This window comes from Columba livia, chromosome Z, assembly GCF_036013475.1.
Source record: "Columba livia isolate bColLiv1 breed racing homer chromosome Z, bColLiv1.pat.W.v2, whole genome shotgun sequence".
In the NCBI taxonomy this organism is placed as follows: Eukaryota; Metazoa; Chordata; class Aves; order Columbiformes; family Columbidae; genus Columba; species Columba livia.
In genome coordinates this window covers 15,616,057-15,639,681 of record NC_088642.1, presented here as the reverse complement: position 1 = coordinate 15,639,681, position 23,625 = coordinate 15,616,057, and the positions used below count along the sequence as shown (strand labels likewise).

At 44.0% G+C, this 23,625-nt stretch overlaps 1 protein-coding gene across 4 annotated transcripts in view; it reads right to left on the bottom strand.

Moving 5' to 3' along the window:
* IQGAP2 (IQ motif containing GTPase activating protein 2) overlaps nucleotides 1-10,862 on the bottom strand; it is a 131,698-nt gene extending 120,836 nt beyond the window's left edge. For all 4 annotated transcript variants that reach the window (XM_065047367.1, XM_065047369.1, XM_065047368.1 and 1 more), the window contains exon 1: nucleotides 10,647-10,862. In XM_065047367.1, coding sequence (XP_064903439.1) covers nucleotides 10,647-10,692 — 46 coding nt within the window. In that variant the 5' untranslated portion in view covers nucleotides 10,693-10,862. The remainder of the gene's footprint in view (nucleotides 1-10,646) is intronic.
* Nucleotides 10,863-23,625: the final 12,763 nt, after the last annotated feature.

Below are 23,625 nucleotides of genomic sequence, written 5' to 3'. Positions count from 1 at the left end.
TACTCTCAAAGGAGCTCCAGAAAACACCTGAAATATTACAGTACATTTTTCCTTCAAGATACAAACACAAGCATGTGAATAAAAGAGAAAAATATGCATGCCATGAGGTTTGCAGCCTTAAACTTGGATAACACATTTCTCTGCCTTGCTTTTCATTCCTAAGTGATTATTACAGTACTTTTGAAGTCTCTAATTCAAGTTGATTTACAGGTACATTTATTATGTAAAGAAATACTGTATGATGCAGAACTTCAGCATACAGATATGTTAAGTTTAGGTGATGAACAGAGGCCCTGGGCATCCAGACTCAGAGACTGAACAGAGCAATGGTGGTTCCTGCCCTCCCTCTGACATCCCCAGTTCCCTTGGTAAGAGAGCTGAGCTACTTGTAAGACAACTCTCAAAACCACTGTTCCTGCAGCTGAGATGGTCCTGCACAAGCATGAATTACTACAAAGGGAGTGAGATGCAGTCTCAGGCTCACAAACTAGGGTCTCACCCTACAACCCCTTGGCCTTGCCAGCTGTGCTGGTCCACACAGGTGCAGAAAGGCACAGGGGGTAGAGACATACTTTCTTTGCTCTTGTTTCATGAGTGAGGTGATACATTCTTCTAAGAAGGCAGACTCAGTGTATCCATGCATGTGACCAGTTTGAGGGTTGTCCCATATCAGCAATGGCCTCAGTTATCAGCTAAAACCTGCTTGGCTGCCTCTCCTCCACAGTAGGTGAGGAAGTACTTGCAGAGTTACTGGAGCTGGCACTGCTGGCTCCAGGGTGACTTCCTTCCAGTTCTTCCTACTAGTTCACTTCAGGAGCACAATGCACAGACAGGCAGACATTGCTCTCAGGACAATTGCCCACACTGCTTCTGGACAACTCCAACCCTTACTTCTCATTCACATGCCCTCAGTAATAAGAATAAATTTTTCCTTCATCACTAGGAGTTAGAATCACACAAGAGAATGAAAGAACTAAAGATTTAAGTCTTTGAGCAAGGTCTGAAAAGAACAGACAAAACACCACCCTTCCACTCAGTACATTCAATACCTAAATAGTGAGTCAAAACTGCTCTGAGAAACAATGACACTTCTACCATCATACATATCACTGCAAAAATCAGATATGGAGTGACCCAGATGTTCCTCCTAACTTATCAATTAATGGAGTACTTCAATTTCTAAAACAAGTTAGTGACAGCTGTACTCACAAGATGAGTTTTCACCAAAAATCATACACTCAAGTTTGTGAGTATAACTGTATTAATTCTACTAAGTTCATATTTCCCCCGAACTAACACAAAGCTTTGGCAATCTCACCTTGAATAACTTAATTTTTCAGGTTACTTGCTTGTGTCTACTCCATAGCCCATTCCAAAGAATAAAGTTTGGATTAATGCAACAACTACTTAACACGGGAGAGCTTCCTTGCTGCCTTGAACCCATTTCCATTAACAAAAGAACCACAGTAACAATATTAAAAAAAAAAAAAAATCAGTCATGAATAAAAATATTAGGAGAGTATTGGAAACATTATGTAAGCACCTCAAAACAAGCATTCTGCTTGAAATAGCAGTACCAAGACCACTAACATAAAGGAAGTGTAACTAGTTTTCAGCCACTGTCATGGCAACCACAGTACAAGCAACACACAAACTTAACATCAAATTAAGCTATGTGTTTGCAATTTTTGAAGTATCTACCCAAAAAAGGAAATACACATCCTCAAGGGCTGATCACTGACTTTTATCATATTTTGTATAGTCACAGCCTGTTTCCTTAAAAATCAAGACTTTTTCTAGGACTTGTAATGGTTCTTCCTCTAAACTCTGCCCACACTTTGAAATCAGACTCCTTACAATAGGTGTTTACAGCTGCCATAGGGAGCAGAGCAGTCTGAAAACATAGCTATTCTATCAGCAGAATCTTGCCAAGGTGAATCTGTTATTCCTGTTCTATCTGGGAACTACTCCTGTATATACCTAGTGTCACAACAAGCCTTATCCATCAACAGTGTTGATTTCATGCAAATGGTCAACTTCCAAGGAAGTTTAAATTTCAAAAGTTGAGGAAATTAAATGGAAATAACCTAATTGGATGTAAGTTTACATCTCAGATGTGCCCAAGAAGCTAGCACAGATCAATTCCCTTACAGCTACAAGAACCTAAAAATCCTGGCTGCTCATTTCTTCAACCTTTTGGGGAGTTCACGTAGGCCTGTCAATGGGCAGCATTTGCAGCCTGGACAGAAACAGCCTACCAGTCAACACCCTCCCACCATAGTTTTAGGAAAAAGGATACAGATAAATGTTCCAGAAATCCACCTTTGTTTACAGAGGCTTCTGATAAAAACTTTTCTGGAACTACTTAATTTTGTTTAGACATAGCAAAAAAATAAAGGGGGTGGGTGGGGGGGTGGAGGAGGGAGTGTTACTGCCAAGGTTCAGTGTTTTAGGAAACACCAACCCCTGTTTTGCCTATTACTACCCACAATACTAAGAAATTTGATCCATTTTGTTCTAAAATATTTCACGTGAGTAAAATCTTCAGCAAAACCATGTGGTCTTCCTTCTCATGATCTGTATGAAGATAGAAACTGGAGAACAAACAAGGAGCTCACTTGACATATGATAAAAGCTGTGTATTTTCTGGAGCATTCTCACCCTTTTGTTAAACTTCATTACCGTAGTCAGAGGTGATATAAATTCAAAGCAGCAGGCAACCACATCCAATCCTTGCAGGTAATCTGTCAATCTACCTTCAGTAGTCAGCAGCCACACAATTCCAAACGTCAAGCCAAGGCTGGTTCATCTCCCAGCTTCCACCAAATCACAGCAAAGAAATCTGTGCTCTGCTATGGTCTGAAAAGCAGTGTTCAAAACAACTTCAGAGCTCAGATGTAGTGAAATCACATTTACTGTGTGCTGATTTTGTAAAAACAGCTGACCGTTTTTCCTTGGTAAAATAGTCTGTCCCAGATTCATCTAAATGTAAACCCTGCTCTCCCCAGGACTCCTTTGCATTCCTTTTAGTTACACTACCACATATGCACGCTGGTATTTCAATGCATTATTTATTCTGCTATATGGTACTTACAGAACTTAAGACTTGTCTACCAGTGAACAGAGGCCAGACAGCTATTGACTGGGTAAATCAATTGGGCTAAAAATCCCTAAAAATCCCAGAAATAAGTAGCACATACCACAAGACACATCTCATCCCTACAGTTTTGAGGTCCTGCAAGTCAAGAGTAATTTTACCAACAGAAAAGTGTTGGAAAAGCATCTTGAATCTTGCTTTATGTACAAAAAGCATTTATTTTCCTTTCTTGTTCAAGCAGCACAGTATTTAGACTCTCTTACAATTTCTTTCCACTGCCTGGTGAACTTTGACATGCCTTTACTGATACTTAGAGATTTATTAAACTACAGTGCTAGAGATGAAATTCCCTCAAATATTTATGTAAAACTCCTTGGGCAGCAGCAGGGCCAAGAGCAACCCCAGCAGCAGGGCACTGGGGTGGCAGTGGCACCACAACAGGTGCACTCAGGTGGAGACCACAGTGATACAGGCTGGTCTTTCCTTGTGTCTCCCCAGTCCATGCTCATGAGTTGCCTGCACATTTTGTTGCCCCATCATACACTTTCAAGATCCCTATATGCAGCCGTAACACAGCTCAACCTGCCATTTTCCCAGCCACTTGTGCTCATCACTGCTCCAGCTACTGCATCATCTTGGCAGACCTGCCTGCAGATTCATGTGGCAAGCCAGACTGGGGACCTAATCCAGCCAAAAATTATCCCATAGAAGGAGCCGAGGTCGCAAAGCTGACTGAAAAGCTGACTGAAAGCACATGCAAAACCACAACTTCAGGGTGCTGTTCCAGAGCAATTTAAGCACATTTAAAATCTGGCTGCCACAGTCTCACCTGGCCAGAAAGTCCCCCCTGCCTCAGGCCAGCAGGCACAGCTGTGAGGTTTGCAGCCAGACCCTGCAGAGGCCTGAGATAACTGCAAATCAGCTCTTCAAGGAGAGATTAGCTTTCTGACAGATTAGATCTCAGTGCCATCACATGAACATTTGCAGGAGGTAAAGACCACAGCAGTCTGACAGAGCAGCTGAAGGCACCTCGGCAAGTTCAGGCTGTTGAAGTCTCACCAGTTGCAAGAGTCTATAGCAAGGAGCACATAGGATCCCAATTAATTGACAACAGTTGAAAACAGCAACTTGTCTCATGGAGGAAGATACAGGATCATTTTTTTTTGGCAAAGCAGACCCGTGTCCTTGTTTAGTTTTCAAGCTTTTTACCTTGTTTCTAAACACACTATTAGAAACATATCACTGTACATATATCTAGGATTCCCCTAAACACCTTGGAAACATCCTTTTAAAAACACAAGTAAAATATTTACTGGCCTATAGTTCAACATTACAACACTGTGAAAGAACCATTGCCCTCATGAAGCAGATTTCTTTACAGAGTTTGGGCACTTCACATTCAGACTGCCCCTGGATTAGTCTCTGCTGTACTCCTAGAAGCCGTGAGGCTCTGATCCTGCAAGTATAACCAGTGTACCAAGCAGCTTTACGAATCAAGCAAAAATGCAGGAGTATGCCATTAATTTTCAGGAGGAACAGCCAGTAAAGGATGATGGCACGCGTGACTACATATTTCCCATCAGACTTTGGAGCCTAGTAAGAATCAGTTTAAACACCTTGCTAGATACCACGAGAGCTTTTACTGCACTTTGAAAGAAGCAGATCAGAGTCCACAGGGGAGAACTGGCAAAGACCATATCCTTCATCACACACTTCAGCTGAAGCCACAGACTGCTTAGCCTGATACACCCAAGCCAACAGAAGCATCTGGGATGAGGACAGCAGTTTCTGACAGCTCTGCCTACCTGGATGGCAGGCAGGCAAGGCACCACACCTTGAGGCAGTAGGTCCACAGGGGCTGGCAGCAGTTTGCCAGCAGTCATGAGTGAGAGCTCTAAGGTGTTCCTTGAATTTGACTCCTGAAAAATTTATACCTGGCTGACGTTAACTTGGCCAATAAGTGATAAGAGAACTGACATAATTCCTCCAGGTAAGTGTTTCTTGCTAGTGCATACTCATTTGAACAAAACAGTAATTTAACACTGAAATCAGCTATCAGCACAGGTTCTTAATGGCTGTTTATTTGCTTACACATTTCAAAAGGTATTTGGGAGCTGTGCAGAATTTGTATGAACACCACCTGATTCAGTATCTCCCTTGATGGGTAACAAGGAGGTTTATCTCTAAACCAAAGCATCCCTTTTCTCTTCTCTTCTCCTTCTCTTCTCCTTCTCTCTTCTCCAAAGAACTCCATGTAAGGACCAGGACTCTAACCCCTCCCACTCCTGCCACATGGCCCACTCCAACATCTACCAAGGCCCTTGGCCACAAGAGCACCCTGCAGGCACTGCCCGCCCCACCAGTTCATCACCACCATGGACCAGGGTACCCTCGGCCAAGGCCATAGCAGCTGGCTAACCAGAACTGGCACAGTGCCAGGGGAAAGGTGTTGGTCACCAGTACAAATGTGCCCCTGTGCCAGGTGGATGGGGGCACCTGGCCCTTGGTGTCCCTGATCATGCTCCCTCAGGGCCAGGGTGGGCACCACTTCTCCCGCATCCAGCACCTATGCTTTCATTCTACAACATGTAGCAGCTCAAGGATACCTGTTCCAAAAAAACACTGAAATGGCCTGAACAAGTGAAGCAAACACAGCAGGTTAATAATTTCCTGTAAGGAGCAGAGGACTGGAGAACACATTTGCTTATCATCCCACTGAAATATGACCCACTAGTCCTACCTATCATTGCCAGGCATTTTTTTTTCCATCTCATATGCAAGATTATTCCTGGTAAATCGTAGTCAGCTTGAATCAGCAATGGTATCAAGAAAATATTGAGCTAGAACAGCTACATAACTGCAACTCCAGTTAACAGAAGAGGTGGCTTGCAAGTCTGCGTACTTCCTTTTCCTTGCCTAAAGTATTAGGCTTGATCTAGCACACTCACATGTGCTATAAATCCCATTTCCAGTGCAACAGTAATATTTCTTGTTTCAACTGTGTTCAAGTAGCTCTAAGCGTGCTGTAACATAGGTCCGTCCTTTCTTTACCAAGGGACTACAAGGGAGATGAGCCTTTGTACAAAAAGCACACAGAGAACCACTCCTACCAAATGAATTACGTGCACTTGGTTAAACAAAGCAGTTAAACTTTTCAAGTTCTCATTCAGCAGTTTAATCATTAGCAACCTACAAAAGAGTAGAAGAGATAAACAGTGTATTTGGTTGCCAAATTACACCCATCAATAAAAAAGGAGAAGAAAAGTGTTCTCATAAACCACAAGTACTACAAGAAAGTATACACCCAAAAGAATATATGTGTAGGACACAGTTAAGCCCTTTTATTTTTGGCTTTAAAAAAGAAAAAAACATCTGTTTTCACTTTAAAAAATCCTATGGAACTTCTACCAAAATATTTTTTCCCCTCTTAAATTGAAAAATAACCATTTGTTTCCCTGCATTTAATAGACAGAGGCAAATTCATAGTTTCTAAAGTTAAATGCTTTTCAAAAAAACAATGGTTTGCAAGTTTTCACATCCTGCTGAAGTAAGAAGCCAGGCACAGTTTCACAGAGAGGCGTAGGCTGTGCTTCACTTTAGGTTTGCCCTGCCTGTCTTTACAGGCAGGGCAGCTCTCCCTCACAATGTTTCATGCTGCTTATTTGTCTCATCTCCTAACTCCTAGTGCCAAACAGAAGCAGCCCTGGAAGCCATGACCAGAAGCACAAGCAACGCCCTCATCACTGGATACCAAAGTCAAGTTTCTCCCGTATTTAACGATATACGCCTACTGAAGCTGAACTTCCAGCTTCAGCAGGAGAGATGACTTCTTTAGCTGCTTGTCTCCAACAGATGCATCAGTATACAGGGACCTGGAGTGTACGTTCAGATACTCTGAGTATGGAAATGGACAAAATCCTTTACAAATCCAGACACTCATGGCCTCACTCACTGTACCTTTATGACATTCCTGGAAGCACAGCAAAGCCATTCAGACACATCTTAAAAACTTAAGCATTTGTTTCTGCACAGAGGTTAAAGGGAGAACTAGCTATAAAGTACCTGCAAGTGTAAGGAAAAAGGCATACTCAAAGATACACCACTACCTGATTTATCACCTTCCTATATTCAAGACTTTGTGTTTAATCTGTGAGGCATCTCCCAAGATTTATACATTTTCTCCTTGTTATCTTCAACAGCACCAAGCATTTTTGTTGTAGAAATTGCTCATAGCTTGACTTGTATCACACATCCTATTTCTCTGCTTCTGTCTGGTTACAGCTGTTGCTTGGTTTATTTCTCAATACCAGCACAGAGTGGAAAGCAGCTACATAAATTTGGTTGTGGTGCATCTGTTAACACATTTTCTGCTGTATAAGCAGCTTCCTTCTACTTGTGTGATCTCACTTGAGCTGGTGCTTGACTGAAAGACTCAATGGGAGACAAACAGAAATATCTTCTATCTTTTTTAAGCTATTGACAGCATGCAGATTTGGAGGTACCTTTCAACAAGCAGTCCAGAAAGCCACAAGGCTTTGGCCCTAACAGGCTAAGAGAAGGCTCAAAGGCTTTGCTCCAAGCTCCTGTTTCTCCCGTGAATCATGTTAATACTGAAGTAGCACCACCCACCCAGAAAGGGATCATCTTGTCTGGTTTCATTCAATTGTTTCATGACTTTAAAGATTAGAATGATCAGGATTTTTTTCTAGATGCATGTCTCTGCGCTACTACATCAGCAAAACTTGTAATGCAAAGTTAGTTTTAAGTCAAGGATATGTCTTCTCAGTTACTTGTTTTGTACTACAAGGTCTAATGCTCAGGGACACTTTTTCTCCTCCCCAAACGGTATCCATCAGGCTACAAAATGTAGCCAAAGTTTGCATGTATCTTCCTCTCTAGTTATCAAAATGAAACACGACTGACAACCACGCACAGGTTCATACGATTCCTAGCAGAGAATTATCCTAGTAAAATTCTAACCTTCTTCAAAGCAACACACAAACTTTGCCATGAGCTTGAAGCCAAAGTCAAAAGTCAAAGTTAAATGTTTGAAACAGTACTAGGAAGGAGTCTTGGAAATTTGATAGCCTAACTTGAAAAACCTATTAACTCTTCTAGGAAATCCAGCATAGATGTTATGTTCAACATTAAGGACTGTTTGCCAGTGACCTAAAGTGCAGTTTTAGCTATACAGAGAACCTACAAATTGTGATGGGCTTCATACGTGTTCAGACAATGCTGGTATAAGTTTTCTAGTTAGGGAGCTCTCCCCCCACCCCGACTCTTTAAAATGCTGTCTCCCTCCTTGTCCCAAAATGGAAGGCAAATACAGTGCAGATAAAGCATATTTTGTTTCCTAGGCACAGGCTGAAAAACCAAACATGCACCCATCACCCATACTTACAATTTCACTACAGACAAGGTTATGGTTTGTTCTTTGGTGTACAGAGTTCTCTATGGAGTTCTTTGGCTCTTTTTTTTTTTTTTTTTTAGAAATATAGGCATCAGTCTAGCATATTTGAGGAGCTTTTGCCCAGTCCCTTGACAGGAGAGTTGTCTCAAAAGTTTCAGCAGGACAAAAAAAAAAAAAATTCCATCCTGAAAAATGAGGATGCAGTGTGATACAACAGCATTCAGGGTAAAACAGAATAGCCACTGCAGCCTGAGCAAGCAGGCAGCATTTGTCAGAAGGAAGTTAGCAGCAGAAAAGTCAAGAAGGATGATCTTATCTGCTTCTGTCCATGGGACAGAAGACCAGAAACCTGGAAAGTGGCTAAAAATCCAAACACCAACTTCTCCCTGGTCACCACTGCAAAAAGTTCTGAACTGCCACAGTGAAGTATAAATACTGAGAGGACAGACCTTATCTTCAAAAATACATTCAGCATCCTTAACAAGGTCATTCTTTCCTTGTAATAAGTAAGGCCTGAGATTCTCAAAATACCCCCAGCATCTCTGTCAATAAGGTAAATCATCCTCAGCATCCAGATAGGAACCAAGGCATAAAGGATGAGCCCTTTGCTTTACGTCAAAGCCTCAACTTTGACCATATTTGAATTCATAGCAAACTAGCAAGTGCCACATCACCAGACTCACATATATACTCATATATACATCAGACTCACATATATAGTTCTTATACCAGCCAGATGAGACCTGCATAGAAAAGCCCCTGTTGCTGGAGGCCTGATAGGCACACCACACACATCTGAGGGGTTTCTGCATGTCAGACAAGTGGACAAAGTGCCGACCTTGGGCTGGTGCACCACACAGCACACTGTTCATTCACTGCTTTACCACAGGAGCAAGCCAAGATGATTGGGAGATTGGCTTCACAAGCAAAATACTCAACTTTGCTAACACACTACCACAGGCACCCAGCCTTCGTCTGTAGTAACCACTCCAGAAAACATTATTAGTACTGACAACAGTGAGCCTACCTTCAAAAAGTCTCTCATCCACCCACTATGTGGTGCAACTGAAAAATAAAACCTACTTGCAGGTTCTGTAGACTACCCCAAATGGCAGGTATCAATAGAGAAAAATGCTCAGGAGTGCACAGCATGCTCCATGCTGAAGGTCTCACTGCAAAGCACCACCTTTTCTTTCCAGCCTGGGTGGAAGTGATATGGCCCCTAATGTTGTCCAATGTTTTTGTGCCTCTTTCAAAAAAAGGGGTTTCAGAACCGGTTTTCAACAATACTGTTATGCTAAGACCTGGGAAGCTGCTCATCAGACCACAAAGTGCAAGGGTTGTTGTGAGCTTTGCAAATAATTTGTCTGTTCACGTTTTGCAATGCCTGAAATATAAAAGGCATTTCTTACACACATGCAAAGTCAAAGGCTTGCACTGCTCTCCCCACAGGAACCGGGAGAAAGTACAGCCCGGTGCAGGATTCGAGCACGGCACAGCAATGCTGAGAAAGCCTTGCAGCAAGAGAGGGGAAGGTGCTTCAGTGCTTTACTTGAATACAGGTTTGGGAATTTAAATACATCTCGTCTGAAAAGAGATACCTGGTACCTGCACTGCTCCTCACCTCACTCCAGTTATTATTTAAATTCACAAAGTTCTACTCCGAAGTTACAAAATTAGAAAGCAAAGTTTCAATTTGGTAATCCGCACTGATAATCCAAAGGTTACAAAGTTACAACCAGAAACTACAGTCACAACTTCGTTATAAAGTTATAACCCAAAGCTCTAGCTACAACCTAAAACCTCCAGTTGCAACGAGGAGCTACCGCTATAATCCATTCGGAAAGTTTCAGAACAAAACCCAGCCCCTGAAAACCTGTTCAAAACCCAGCCGGAGCTCGTTGCAAACAAACCTAAAGTAAACCGGAGCGCTGCAACAGCGTCTGCTAACCAGGTTCTACTTTCCCTCGAGTCCTTCTTTTAATATTAAACCACGAAAGCCGGCAAGGGAAGATGACAAAAAAAAACAAAATAAACAAACAAAAAACCCTACACAAACAAAAAACAAGCCAAACCTAACAAAAAAAGAAAAAAGCGGCCTGAAGCCCCCCCCACTCCCCCCTCGACCCCACTCACAGCCGTAGCGGGGCCGCTGCAGGGGCGCCAGCTCCTCATGGTGCATCCTGCCGCCGCCGGGAGGGATGGGGCCGGCTGCCGCCCGCCCTTCTTATGCGCGGCCCGGGCCCCGCTGATTTGCTGCCGCCCGCAGCCGCGCCCGCCCCGCGCGGGGCCGGGGCCACCCGGGGTGGCTCCACGCAGGGCCACGGAGCCCCGGCGGCCGGGAGACGCGCGTGTGCCGCGGGCGAGAAACAGCCGCGAAAAACAAAAGGAAAGGGAGAAGAAACGAAGAAGAAAGGAAGGGCGGGGGGTGGGGAGGAGGCAAAAAGAAAGCAAAGTGAAACACAGGTTTAAATAAAGAAATATCCTCAAACCAAAAAGCACGGAAAAGCATAAAAGCAAAGTAAAACAAAAACAAAAATTAAAAAAGGGGGGAGGGGGCAGAAAGGAGGGGGAAGGGAAGAAGGCCCAACCGCCAAAAGCAATAAGGAAAGGAAAGCAAAAAATGAAAGGGATGAAAAACATGCAACCCCCTCAACAACAACCATGCAACTATTTGGAAAGAAAAAATTCAAACAAACAAACCCAAAACAACCAAACAAAAAAAGGGCAATTAAAAACCCCCAGTGCCACAATGTGAAAGGCCAAGGTTCCTCCCCTCTGATGTTTTGGCAGTGAGGACTGTGAAGAGGGGTGAAAAAAGAGGCCCAGGACTCCCTCCTGCAATTTTGCTGTGCACAAGCAGCATTTTTGCCTGGCTGGAAAGCCACCACTGCAGTCTACAGGGCACGTTTGTAGTAGGGTGCACCTGCATGGGTATGTTGATGTCATGTTGATGTCCCTTCCTGAGGGGGTTTGTAAGGGTGTGGGGTGTGTGCCTGTGTTTGTGTCTTCCCTGCGGAGTGTCCCTCATATCCTCAGAGAGGACTTGATTTCATACAGCAAAGCAACAAATCCATGGGTCAAAGGCACCCAGGTGACATCTGAAAGGCACCTGCAGATGGACAGGGGCAAGAATTTCTCAAATAGAAATGTATTACAGGGCAGGACTGTACCTTTCTGGCAGTGTCTAATCCCCTGACAGAAATTTGCTGGAAGACGGAGAGTGAAACAGTGTCTGTGCACAACCACAGCGTGCCTTGCAGAGCCTGTGAGACACAACACACCTGAATACACTTGTGGTTTAATGCATAGCCAGGTGCCAGGTGACTCTTGATGAGTGTTTGCAGATTGTCTGGAAGATTTCAGTCATTTCTATTTCAAAATCAATCTGTCTTAGATCTACAGAGTCTCCTCTGTGGTTTTCCACAGGTTTCAGGCTGTCTGCAGGTTGCTTGCAAGGCCTTCATTTTGCACATTCTGGCTGTGCTGGGTATGGCTCATGAGCTGAAAACATGTTGAGGGAAAAGACACTGCTGGTAGTAATTAAAACATAGATTATTCGGGAGGGAAAGGATTGAAAGGGTATAGGAGAAAAACTAAGCCCAACAGGAAATGCCATTACTTTTCTTGAGGTCATATTGATTTCCTCTGTTCCCTTTTTCTCAATCCCTAGAGTCCACTGATGGTGACTTACTGTAAAGGTGTGTAATGCAGGCACTGGCAGAACAGCAGTCTACATTGGCTTTCTGAATGCTTTCTTGATTTTTAAACAATTGCCCATTTACTTGCTTCTCCTCTTACAAAAGAAAGAAAGTGGGTGACCAAACCCAACATGGAAATTTAGAAACTAGCCTCCACAGTTTAAAGTACATTTGATTGAAAATTTGATTGCATTTGGTTTACATGACCATTTTTACTGCCTTTTATACTGTTGCACTTAGGCTGAGTTAAGAAAATATTGAAGAACACTTTTTCCATTTCCCTTACTCTTTAGTCAAAATCAAACACTTCAAAGTTTTCTTTAACATATTTTTTCTGACTAAAATTGAGTGCCCCTAAAAAGCTTATTTTTGACAGAGCTGCATCACATTTTAAATGACAACCCTTGTGTCTTGAAAAGCCCTCAGCCTGTCACAGGGGTTTCTGTCCTGGAGGAACTGTCTGGCAAAGCCCTGTAAGGTGTCTGTGAGATGGCGCCAGTCTCTGGTATGTCTCCTTGCTCCCTCACTTGCTGTGGTTGGAAAGATGAAGGTGTGTGCAGTTGTGGTGTCACCGTGCACTTACACTGACACCACCGCCGAGAAAATGTTCATCCTTATCTCTCAGACTCTACCTTCAATATACCCTCACCCTCCTCTGCCACATGGCTCCTCTTGTCCTGAGCTGGCATGAGCATTTTTGTCACTGCATGGGCACTCAGCTAATTGATTCAGATGAAAGACTAACTTTTTCTTTCAGTGGAGTTATTTCTTAGGCCAGCGGTTCCCCCATCACTTTCAGCCAGCTGTCTCTTGAATGTGAGTGCCAGCACAGAGCAAGGGGCAGCCTGGGGGGAGAAAAGAAAGGCTGGTGTGGGGAGAAGTGAGAGAGGGTTTTTGGCAGCAATAATCTCTGTAATGCTTGCAGAGAAACAGGCACCACAGGAACAAAATGCTCCAAGTGGGAGATGAGACAGGTAAAAGAATATTGGAGTAACAAGCAGCAGCCACGTGGGTCTGCACACAACCTTTTGCATTAGATTTGTTAATCCCTGGTTTTCCAACTTGAAAGGCAAACTCTGTCAGTTGTTTATGGCATGAAGATTTAGACACTTCTGGCAGGAACCAGGTGGAGCGGTGGCAGCCTGCCCCTGCAAGCTGATGGGTGCCAAACATCAGGTGGGGAAGCAGCTCCTCTGCACCTTCCTGCTCTCCTTCCTTCATCTTCCCTTACAAAGTGTCAAGGCAGCTGCATCCAGCACCCACTCAGCTGGCCAGAAAATTTCTCTGCAAGAAAGGCAGGACACCATGCATTTTTCCACCATCTTAAAGGAAAGCTGATTGCAGTAAATGATGTGACATCAACCACAGAATTTTAGTTATCCTACACCAGATCCAAGGCTGTGTACCATATTCTCTTTTAAGTACTCAAGCACTCCACTTTTATAGTTACTAAGAAGTAGGCACTTAAGAAATCAGTGTAGCCAGCTATCTAGTGTAAATGTTTGAATGTGGACATTTCCTGGTCGCACTTTGGGTCCTCTAATGTAGCGTAAGATCAATGTCGGCACCGTACTATCAAGGACATCGTGCTGTGGATAACATGTTTCCCACTGCATTCCTGCTAACAGTCCGGCTCCAGCCTGCACACCTGCCTGTGAGTAAAACAACCTGCCCCCGTAGGGAGAGAATGTGGAAGCAAGCTCAGGGTGAACAGTCTGTATTTAAATACACTGACTGTATTTTCACTGGTAGCTATGGACTGCTCCAGGCCTAACAAGAAAACCAGCTGACAGAAAACTGAGATAAAGGAGAAATAAAAATGTACCCTTCCTACTTCTCATTGCCTGCACTTGGATCAAAATAACTGCAGAGGCCTCTGCTACTTCATGTTTCCTGACAGTGCTGTTGGGTACAAAGGGATTTTATATGGTGAAGGATATTGATATTTGAAATTCTTGGCTGGCTTATGTAGCAGTGACGCAAGTACATGCAGGTAATTAGAGACACTAGGCTTTTTGTTGTAAATAGTAGCTTTAATGTCACTTTTTCTGTGATAATGCCTTTATTTTATTGGTAAATCATATGCTTTGGCTGGTTGTATTTGTCCTGCAGAAAGAAAAACTACATTAGCTAATTAAAAAGATAGGATTTTGTTGTGGTTGTTGTTGTTGTTGTGTTTGTTTGTTTTTTGTTTTGTTTTGTTTTCCTATTAGGTTTTGCAGAGAAAGACCATATCCTTTTTATTTTCACAAGAGAGAAAGCTTGGGCTGGACAGATCACCCCAATAAGCGGGACAAGGGAGCTGCTCCTGAATCTGTACAGCAAAATATGGAAGGAGATTAACTTCAGGCAGGCTCCTGGTTACTGCAAGGACCTTTTTGATTGGTTGCTTCATGCAGCTAATTAAAGGCTGACAAGCTGAAGCTGGACTTGCCACATGTACACTTGTGCAGACTGAATGGAGTGTGTTTAACCAAAAACGCCTGGCCATCCTTTACACTCCCTGTGTAGCCAGCAGATTTTGCCTGACCAGTGAGGTGGACTATGGGTGCCTCAGCATGGCGGAAGAAGGGCCACTTCAACCCTGACATGGCCACTCATTTGGGCCACAGTGGCAGAACTGGTCTCCCTGTACGCTGACAAGGATTGCAGTGGGAACATCAGGTGAACGCAGATTAAATATTTTGCATAAATTGCAGTGAAAAGGCCATGACTACTGTGCTTATGAATCCAACACAGAGGTCAAGAGGCACTTAAGGCAACATTAGAAAACATAAAATCAGGAAGTGCCCCCCCAGTGCAGCTGCCTGTGATGCTGCAGCAGCACTGAGGTCTGCCCCAGGTCTTGCAAGTGCCACCTCTGCAGGGAAGGGGATCAACTGTGGGGTTCAGCACTGGGAACCAGGCTGGATTACAGCCTGCATTGCAGCACGATATTCATCTTATGCATTATTTATTGTGGTGAGGTAAGTAAACAAATATGTAATCACATAATGGGCCACAGGGATCCCTGAAAAAACACAGCTAGCATCAGTGGGGAGGCTGTAACTCCCCTGTTCAGGAAAAGTAAGTGAGGGACATCGGTTCTCTCTGCTCCCTGCCTTGTGCGCCTAGAGAGAGGAGGCGATGGTGGCATCCAGCAGTCCACTTCCCTGATTCCCTTTTCAGCTCTTCTCTTCCAATGTGTGAGAGCCTGTGGTCACAGCAGAGAACCTAATTTAAAAAGTGTATTAAGCTCAAACTAGACAAAAGCTATGACAGTCAAAGCATCCTGAAGAAATGTGAGATTTCACAAATCCAAAATGCTGTGACAAACTGAAAAGGTGAATAAAACGGAGACCCAGAACAGAAGTGTTTTTCTCTCTCTGCAGCAACAGTTCCTTCCCATTGAGGAAGTGATTGTAACTTATGAACTGTTCCGGCATACATTTGGAGGCACCACTGAATACCGAAACTCAATGTCTAGAGGAACATGTTCCTCAGATTTTATAATAGCTGCTCGAGTGAGCCAAGGTAATTGGAAATATACCTAACTGTTGAGCATAAATCAAAATAAAACTAAAAATTAATAAAAAAAAAAAAAAAAAAGAAAAAAGAAAAAAGAAGTTGTTACTTATCCTGAAATTGAAAACTCAGTTTTTAAAAGTAAAAAAGTATATCGTAGCATGGAGGGAAAACCTGCAAATACAGACCTAAAAATATCAAAAGCCATATATCCTGCAGCATTTTTGTCAGTAAAACCTCATGATTTCTAAGTTAGTGCTGCGAACCGAAGGATTAACAGCAATACTGTGACTCTGCAGTGATTCTTTCTCAGTCCTGAATTGCATGTGACCAACCAGAGAAGTACCACTCCTGCTGATGATTTTGTGCTCTTTGGGCTATGTATAGGACCACACCATTGCCTCAGTCATTGGACTGAGCTGACTTAACCTTCCTCTTCGATGCCCAAAAGCTAGGTTTTTTTTTTCAGAAGCCAGCTCAGTTCCCAAAGAGCTGCATAAGTGCAAAAGAAAGGGATGTGTCCTATGTTGAAAGAGAAAAGCAGCGGCAGGGTGAGAATACCGGGTTATATCACATCTTGCTGTGCCTACGTCTAATCGCTTCATGTTATACATCCCAGCCTTACCTAAGGTGAGTTTCTAAGGTGTACATTTGTGTGTCCTTTCCTATCAGGTGAGGGGCCTCTCCACTTCTCCCATCCTAGCAATACTTGGTTAAATCCTGTCTGCCAAGGTACCTAAGAAACAAGTTACTCTGCTTGAACAGGTTTAAAAAAAAAAAAAAAGTATATGCTCAAATTGTCTTGGACAAATGCCCTGGTCCCTGCAAAAGTGGCAAGAGTTTAGCAAAACAGAGGTGGAAGTCTTTCTGCAAGAACTCTCCCAGAAAAGAGCGTTTTCCATTTGTCTGTTGGAATAAATATTTGTTCATTTAACAGAGTACTTCAGAGTGGAGTGACCCTCCTTGTCTAGACATAATGAATGACCATAAAAATGAATTCAGGACTGTTTGAAAGCAGGGAACATCTGTGCCCGGCTGCAGATCACAGATTCAGCAAAAAAGTATTCTTTGTCAGGTTGGATGTAGCAAAATTAAAATCTTGAGTGTTTCCTCACATGTTATCCACAAGCTAGAAGTGGTCTGTCTGTGGCAGTGTTTCTGTTTTTCGGGGGGAGATGGAGGGAGGGTTTTTTTATGCTTTGTGATTTGGTTTTGGTTCCGGTGTTTATCTGTTTGTTTTGTAATAGAGCATCTGTGTGCTCCTTTGTGATTGCATTTGCTTATCAGTGTTTCCACTCCACTGAAAGTCTACGCATTATTCACTCATTAATGTATTTTTTATTTATTACTCTCGAGCCAGAGCACTAGAAGCTTTACATTTACAGCACACCAAGTGATAGCTAAGGCAACCTTACAACTATTTCTTGCCTGCTACAGTTGCCCACAGATAAAACACAGGCTGAACTCCTACACATTTCCACTAGACTAATTCTGGTCCTCTTATTTCCACCACTTTTCCACTGGCACAGCTCCAGCCTTTTGAAAAGTTTCTCATTATTCACATTAGTGTAAAAAACGAAGAACTTGTCTAAAAGACTGACAAATTCAGGCTCTGGGAGGCTCGGCCAGGAGACTTAATTCTAGCACCCAGGACTCTTCATAGGGAACACAGTGTCAACAGCCTCCTTTTATTTAAATCAAAATGGCGTAAGTTTGAATTATGCTCCTGGTAGCAGGTTTATTGTTTTTCTAAAGGAAAAGGGTATTCCTCAGACAAGCAGATCCCAAATTAGTTGCCACTGTAGCATTAAAATCAGTATGTGAAACTCCAGGTAAAAAAGAAACAGAAGCCTGTGTAGGCTGGGGATTGCTGGGATCCTGACGCTGGTTCATGAATGCACGGCTTGAGAAAAGGCATGAAGCCACACTCTACTCGAGACTTGTCCCACCAAAACTCATGGCAGAGATGAGCCAGACTTTTGCTCAGGACAATTTGATTTCCCATCTCATGAGGTGCACGGTGCCTGGGCAGTGGGTTTATCCACAAGCAAGGGATCTCAGCCTGAGGCTGGGCAATGACAACTGAACCTCTCTGCAAGCTTTATTTTAATAAGGTCTTTCCTGATCCTTTCCATTAGTTATTATATTTTTCCTACTCCACCTGTAGGTCAGATTGGTAATTGCACTGTTTCAACAGTGAGCTGTTTATTTCTTGTAACCAGATTACTGGCAGTAAAATAGGCTTCCCTGACATGGCCAGCATTAATGTTTCCACATAGGGAGGGTCCTGTGTCATAGTGAACAGATATTTTTGCTTGGTTTCAGTATTCAGGTAACAATTACAATGCAAAGTCACATATTTAATTACAGATCACTTCTTAAATAGATGTGTGTTCTTATACACTTATTTTTCTTTTGGTTTATGATCAGTCAATAGTTCTGAGATGCTTTTGCCAGGCAAAGTCCAGAGATTTTCCCTGGGAAATGGGCTCCATATGCCCATGTAATCCATTTTTTAGAAATTACATATTTTATATGTATTTTATCTCACAAAACACAGTCTGGCAGCTCTGCTAAAGACTGGTTAGAGTTCATACTGGCAGTGTAATGCTGATACTGCAGTAACTCAAGAATGCAGTAATATCTTACTGTTTTTTGGTCCTACTCCAACATCTTTACTAATAGGTAGTGACCTTTTTTTTCCCTTTTTTTTTCTTTTTTGTGTGTGTGTGTGTGTGTGTGTGTCCTGAACAGATTCACAATTTTATTCAGATTTCAAAAGCTCTGATTTTAGCTAAAGACTAAAAGGACAACGTCAAACTCCTCCTACATACTGAGAATTTATCTGCTGAGTAATTTTTCTCAAGGACCCTGAACTTATTTTCCATATGATTTTACTGGACAGTAACAAAGCAGTCATTTCTGTAACTCCTTATAGACAGAATAGGAAGGGGGAACAGATTCACAGACAGCAGTTCACCAAGGGCCCAGACCTGCTGTAGGGAATATAACCCTAGCAAAAAATGCTAACTGCTATGTAATCCTACATACCAGGAGGATTGCTTTTCAGATAGTCTACGATCAATGCAGCAACAGTCACTGCAGGCAGAATCTGGAGTTTGCAAGGGAGTCCTTGGAGGAGTGTGCAAGGACAGTTGCTCAACGCTAAATGATGTAGCAAATATAAGAGTTCGCTCATGACTTCACTTCCAGGATGCTGGAGAAGGTGAATTGCTCTCAGTTTTATCCGATTTCCCATTCCTAGTCTCTGTAAAGTCCAGTCTGACTGTGAAGTGAAGGATGCTTTTGTTTAAAGTCAGGAACCCCCTGAGAGTCCCAGGGTTAGGTGGTTTGCAGTCTGCATGGACACACAACACAATTAAATGTGTTATGATACAACCTGTTGTAAAATGCACAATTCAGAGCTCTTATAACAACTGACAAAATCACTGCTGTTCTGCAATAATCCAGCTCTGTGCATTATAATGACATTTGTTTAATTAAAGTGCCTTTTGCCTGTGGGAGAATTGAAATTAAATCCCAATTGCCTGCATCTGATCAGAATTCTGCCAAACTATCTGGATAGCCAACCAACACTTTAAATGGTTAGAGCAGGCATTTCACATTTCACTCTTGTAGCTAATGATTTTTGGGTATCTACTTTTTTTTCCAGCATTGGACAGTATGTTTGAGGAATATTTTGAAAATTTCCCATACTGTGGCTAGAATTGCCACAGTCTTGGATTTCCTGAAGGGTAACAGAAGCTACTCAAGGACTGAGAAGCCTGACACTGGTTTGTCTTCTCATTTTCAAAGCTGAGAACTTTCCCTGGATTGGTTAGTGTGGGCATTTCCCAATGTGGTTTATTCAGGCATTACCACTGATGGCAGTGGCTGCAGCTTCCACCTCTAGGTATAAATGTAGGGATAGCACTTGGCTTTCTGAGAAGTCATACAGAATCTTGAAGATGGCAATGTATCCTGGTGCAGTCAAACACATATCACAGCTGACAGATGTTTGCATAAATCATCAACCAATGTTATCAGGGCCTAACTTCAAGCTCTGTCCTCTCCTCCCAGAAAGTCCCTCCATAATCTGGTTTTTGTGTGTTCTGAAGCTGTTTTGTGCATGCAACTTTAGTCTGCTACAGTAATACAAAATCATTACTACAGTCCTAATCAGATCAGCTAGGTCCACTCAGAGAGCTAGGAGTAACATTAGGTGAAAAGCATCTGTATGATTTCTTCAGAAAGTGGGGGTTCACCTGCCTACAGTGAAAGTTTACCTATGATGCCACCAGAATGGTATGATTTTCAGTCCAGCTTAACATTTTTAGGAAAGTCTATAGGCAACTTTAAGCCAATGTTTCTTCTCTCTGCTGTCAATGTAAGGAGTTATAAGAAAGCTCCAGAGATGACTGAAAGGGATGGGGAGCAGTTCAAGTTAGGCACTTATCTCACATCAGACTAATATATTGTGTCTATAACTTTACAGTTACAATGGGTCAAACAATCACACAGAATCACAGAATGTTAGGGATTGGAAGGGACCTCAGGAGATCATCTAGTCCAATCCCCCTGCCAGAGCAGGAACACCTAGATGAGGTTACACAGGAATGTGCCCAGGTGGGTCTTGAACGTCTCCAGAGAAGGAGACTCCACAACCCCCCTGGGCAGCCTGTTCCAGCGTCTGCCACCCTCACTGAGAAAAGTTTCTTCTCAAATTTAAGTGGAACCTCTTGTGTTCCAGTTTGTACCCATTACCCCTTGTCCTACCATTGGTTGCCACTGAGAAGAGCCTGGCTCCATCCTCGTGACACTCACCCTTTATATATTTGTAAACATTAATAAGGTCACCCCTCAGTCTCCTCCAAGCTAAAGAGACCCAGCTCCCTCAGCCTTTCCTCATAAGGGAGATGCTCCACTCCCTTCATCATCTTTGTTTCCCTGCCCTGGACTCTCTCCAGCAGTTCCCTGTTCTTCTGGAACTGAGGGGCCCAGAACTGGACACAATATTCCAGGTGCGGTCTCACCAGGGCAGAGTAGAGGGGGAGGAGAACCTCTCTGGACCTGCTAACCACCCCGCTTCTAATACACCCCAGGATGCCATCGGCCCTCTTGGCCACAAGGGCACAGTGCTGGCTTATGGTCACCCTGCTGTCCACCAGGACCCCCAGGTCCCTTTCCCCTACACTGCACTCTAATAGGTCATTCCCCAGTTTATAATGGAAGCTACTCAGATGCAAAACTCTGCACTTGCCCTTGTTATATTTCATTAAATTTCTCCCCGCCCAACTCTCCAGCCTGCCCAGGTCTCACTGGATGGCAGCACAGCCTTCTGGCATGTCAGCCACTCCTCCCAGCTTGGTGTCATCAGCAAACTTGCAGATAGTATATTCTATTCCCTTGTCCAAATAATTGGTGAGTATATTGAATAATACCGGCCCAAGTACTGACCCTTGAGGCACTCCAATAGATACAGGCCTCCAACTAGACTCTGCCCCATTGACCACGACTCTCTGGCTTCTTCACTTCAGCCAGTTTGCAGTCCACTTCACTACCTGATCGTCCAAACTGCACTTCCTCAGTTTAGCTGTGAGGATGCTGTGGGAGACTGCATCAAATGCCTTACTGAAGTCAAGGTAGACCACATCCACCGCCCTGCCATCATCTATCCACTTTGTTATGTCCTCATAAAAGTCAACGAGTTTGATCAAGCATGACTTCCCCTTGGTGAAGCCATGTTGACTACCCCTAATGACCCTCTTATCCTTGATATGCCTTGAGATGACACCAAGGATAAGTTGTTCCATCAGTTTCCCAGGGATGGAGGTGAGGCTGACTGGTCTAGTTACCAGGGTCCTCCTTCTTGCCCTTTTTGAAGACTGGAGTGACATTTGCTTTCCTCCAGTCCTCAGACACCTCTCCCGTTTCCCAAGACCTGGCAAAGATGATGAAGAGTGGTCCAGCAATGATGTCACAGTATCACAGTATCACAGTATGTTTGGGATTGGAAGGGACCTCAAAAGATCATCTAGTCCAATCCCCCTGCTGGAGCAGGAACGCCTAGGTGAGGTCGCACAGGAACATGTCCAGGCCGGTTTTGAATGTCTCCAGAGAAGGAGACTCCACAACCTCCCTGGGCAGCCTGTTCCAGTGCTCTGTTACCCTCACTGAGAAGAAGTTTTTTCTCAAATTTAAGCGGAACCTCTTGTGTTCCAGCTTGATCCCATTACCCCTTGTCCTATCATTGTTGGCCACCGAGAAGAGCCTGGCTCCATCCTCATGGCACTCACCCTTTATATATTTATAAACATTAATGAGGTCCCCCCTTAGTCTCCTCTCCTCCAAACTAAAGAGACCCACCTCCTTCAGCCTTTCTTCATAAGGGAGGTGCTCCACTCCCTTAATCATCTTGGTTGCCCTACGCTGGACCCTCTCCAGCAGTTCCCTGTCCTTCTTGAACTGAGGGGCCCAGAACTGGACACAATATTCCAGATGTGGTCTCACCAGGGTGGAGTAGAGGGGAAGGGGAACCTCTCTCGATCTACTAGCCACTCCCCTTCTAATACACCCCAGGATGCCATTGGCCTCCCTGGCCACAAGGGCACAGTGCTGGCTCATGGTCATCCTGTTGTCCACCAGGACCCCCAGGTCCCTTTCCCCTACACTGCTCTCTAATATGTAATTTCCCAACCTATACTGGAACCTGGGGTTGTTCCTGCCCAGATGCAGGAATCTACACTTTCCCTTATTAAATTTCATCAGGTTATTCCCCGCCCAACTCTCCAGCCTGTCCAGGTCCCGCTGGATGGCAGCACAGCCTTCTGGCGTGTCAGCCACACCTCCCAGTTTAGTGTCATCAGCAAACTTGCTGATAGTACACTCTATTCCCTCGTCTAAATCGTTAATGAATATATTGAATAATATTGGCCCCAGTACTGACCCCTGAGGCACTCCACTAGATACTGGCCTCCAACTAGACTCCGCACCATTGACTACCACTCTCTGGCTTCTCTCCTTAAGACAGTTTGCAACCCACCTCAGTAGTCTATTGTCTAGACCACACTTCCTCAACTTAGCTGTGACGATGTCAGCCAGCTCCCTCAGCACCCACAGGTGCATGCCATCTGGACCCATGGATTTATGGATGTCCAAATTGCCTAACTGCTCCCTAACCCAGTCCTCATCAACAGAGACAAACTCCTCCATTGTCCTGCCTTCCTCTGGAGTCTCAGCAGTACGGGGCTCCTCAGGACAGTCTCTGGCAGAGTAGACAGAGACAAAGAAGGCATTCAGTAACTCTGCCTTCCCTGTATCTTCTGTCACCAGGGCACCCGCCTCGTTCATCAGTGGGACTACATTGCCTCTGGTGTTAGTTTTATCTGTGTGGCAGAATGCAAACCCCCCCCTCCCTCCTTCAGTATGGCACATCTCCCCCTTTTCTCTGCTACTTGAGGCTAACAGCTTCTTTTGTTTGGCCCGGAGCACCCTGGCTCCTGGGGCATTGGGAGAGGGGAGTGCCGAGCCGCTGGGTGCCAGCAGCCAGGGTAAGGCTTCAGGGGCACCCACAGCCAGTGTGGGGGGTGCAGAGAAGCTTCTAGAGTGCCTACAGTCAGATCTGATCAGATAAAAACAGGACTCTCGTCGAGACTCAGTCCCATTTTTGTGTAGGGGTCTCTTGGAGTACGAGCTTAGCCACTTAGCCAGGAGAGCTCCCCCCCCACCCTCGATGGAGACTCCGCTTGCCTTACCGCCACGGATGTAAGTAAAACTTCACGCAGGATTGCGAGTATACTTATACTTTCCGTGCACATATGCACGTATAACTTTCCGCGCTCCATTTGAGCGCGTATAAATTTGCCCTCACCGAATCGCGGGTGTATTTTCCTCCCATGCACATATGCACG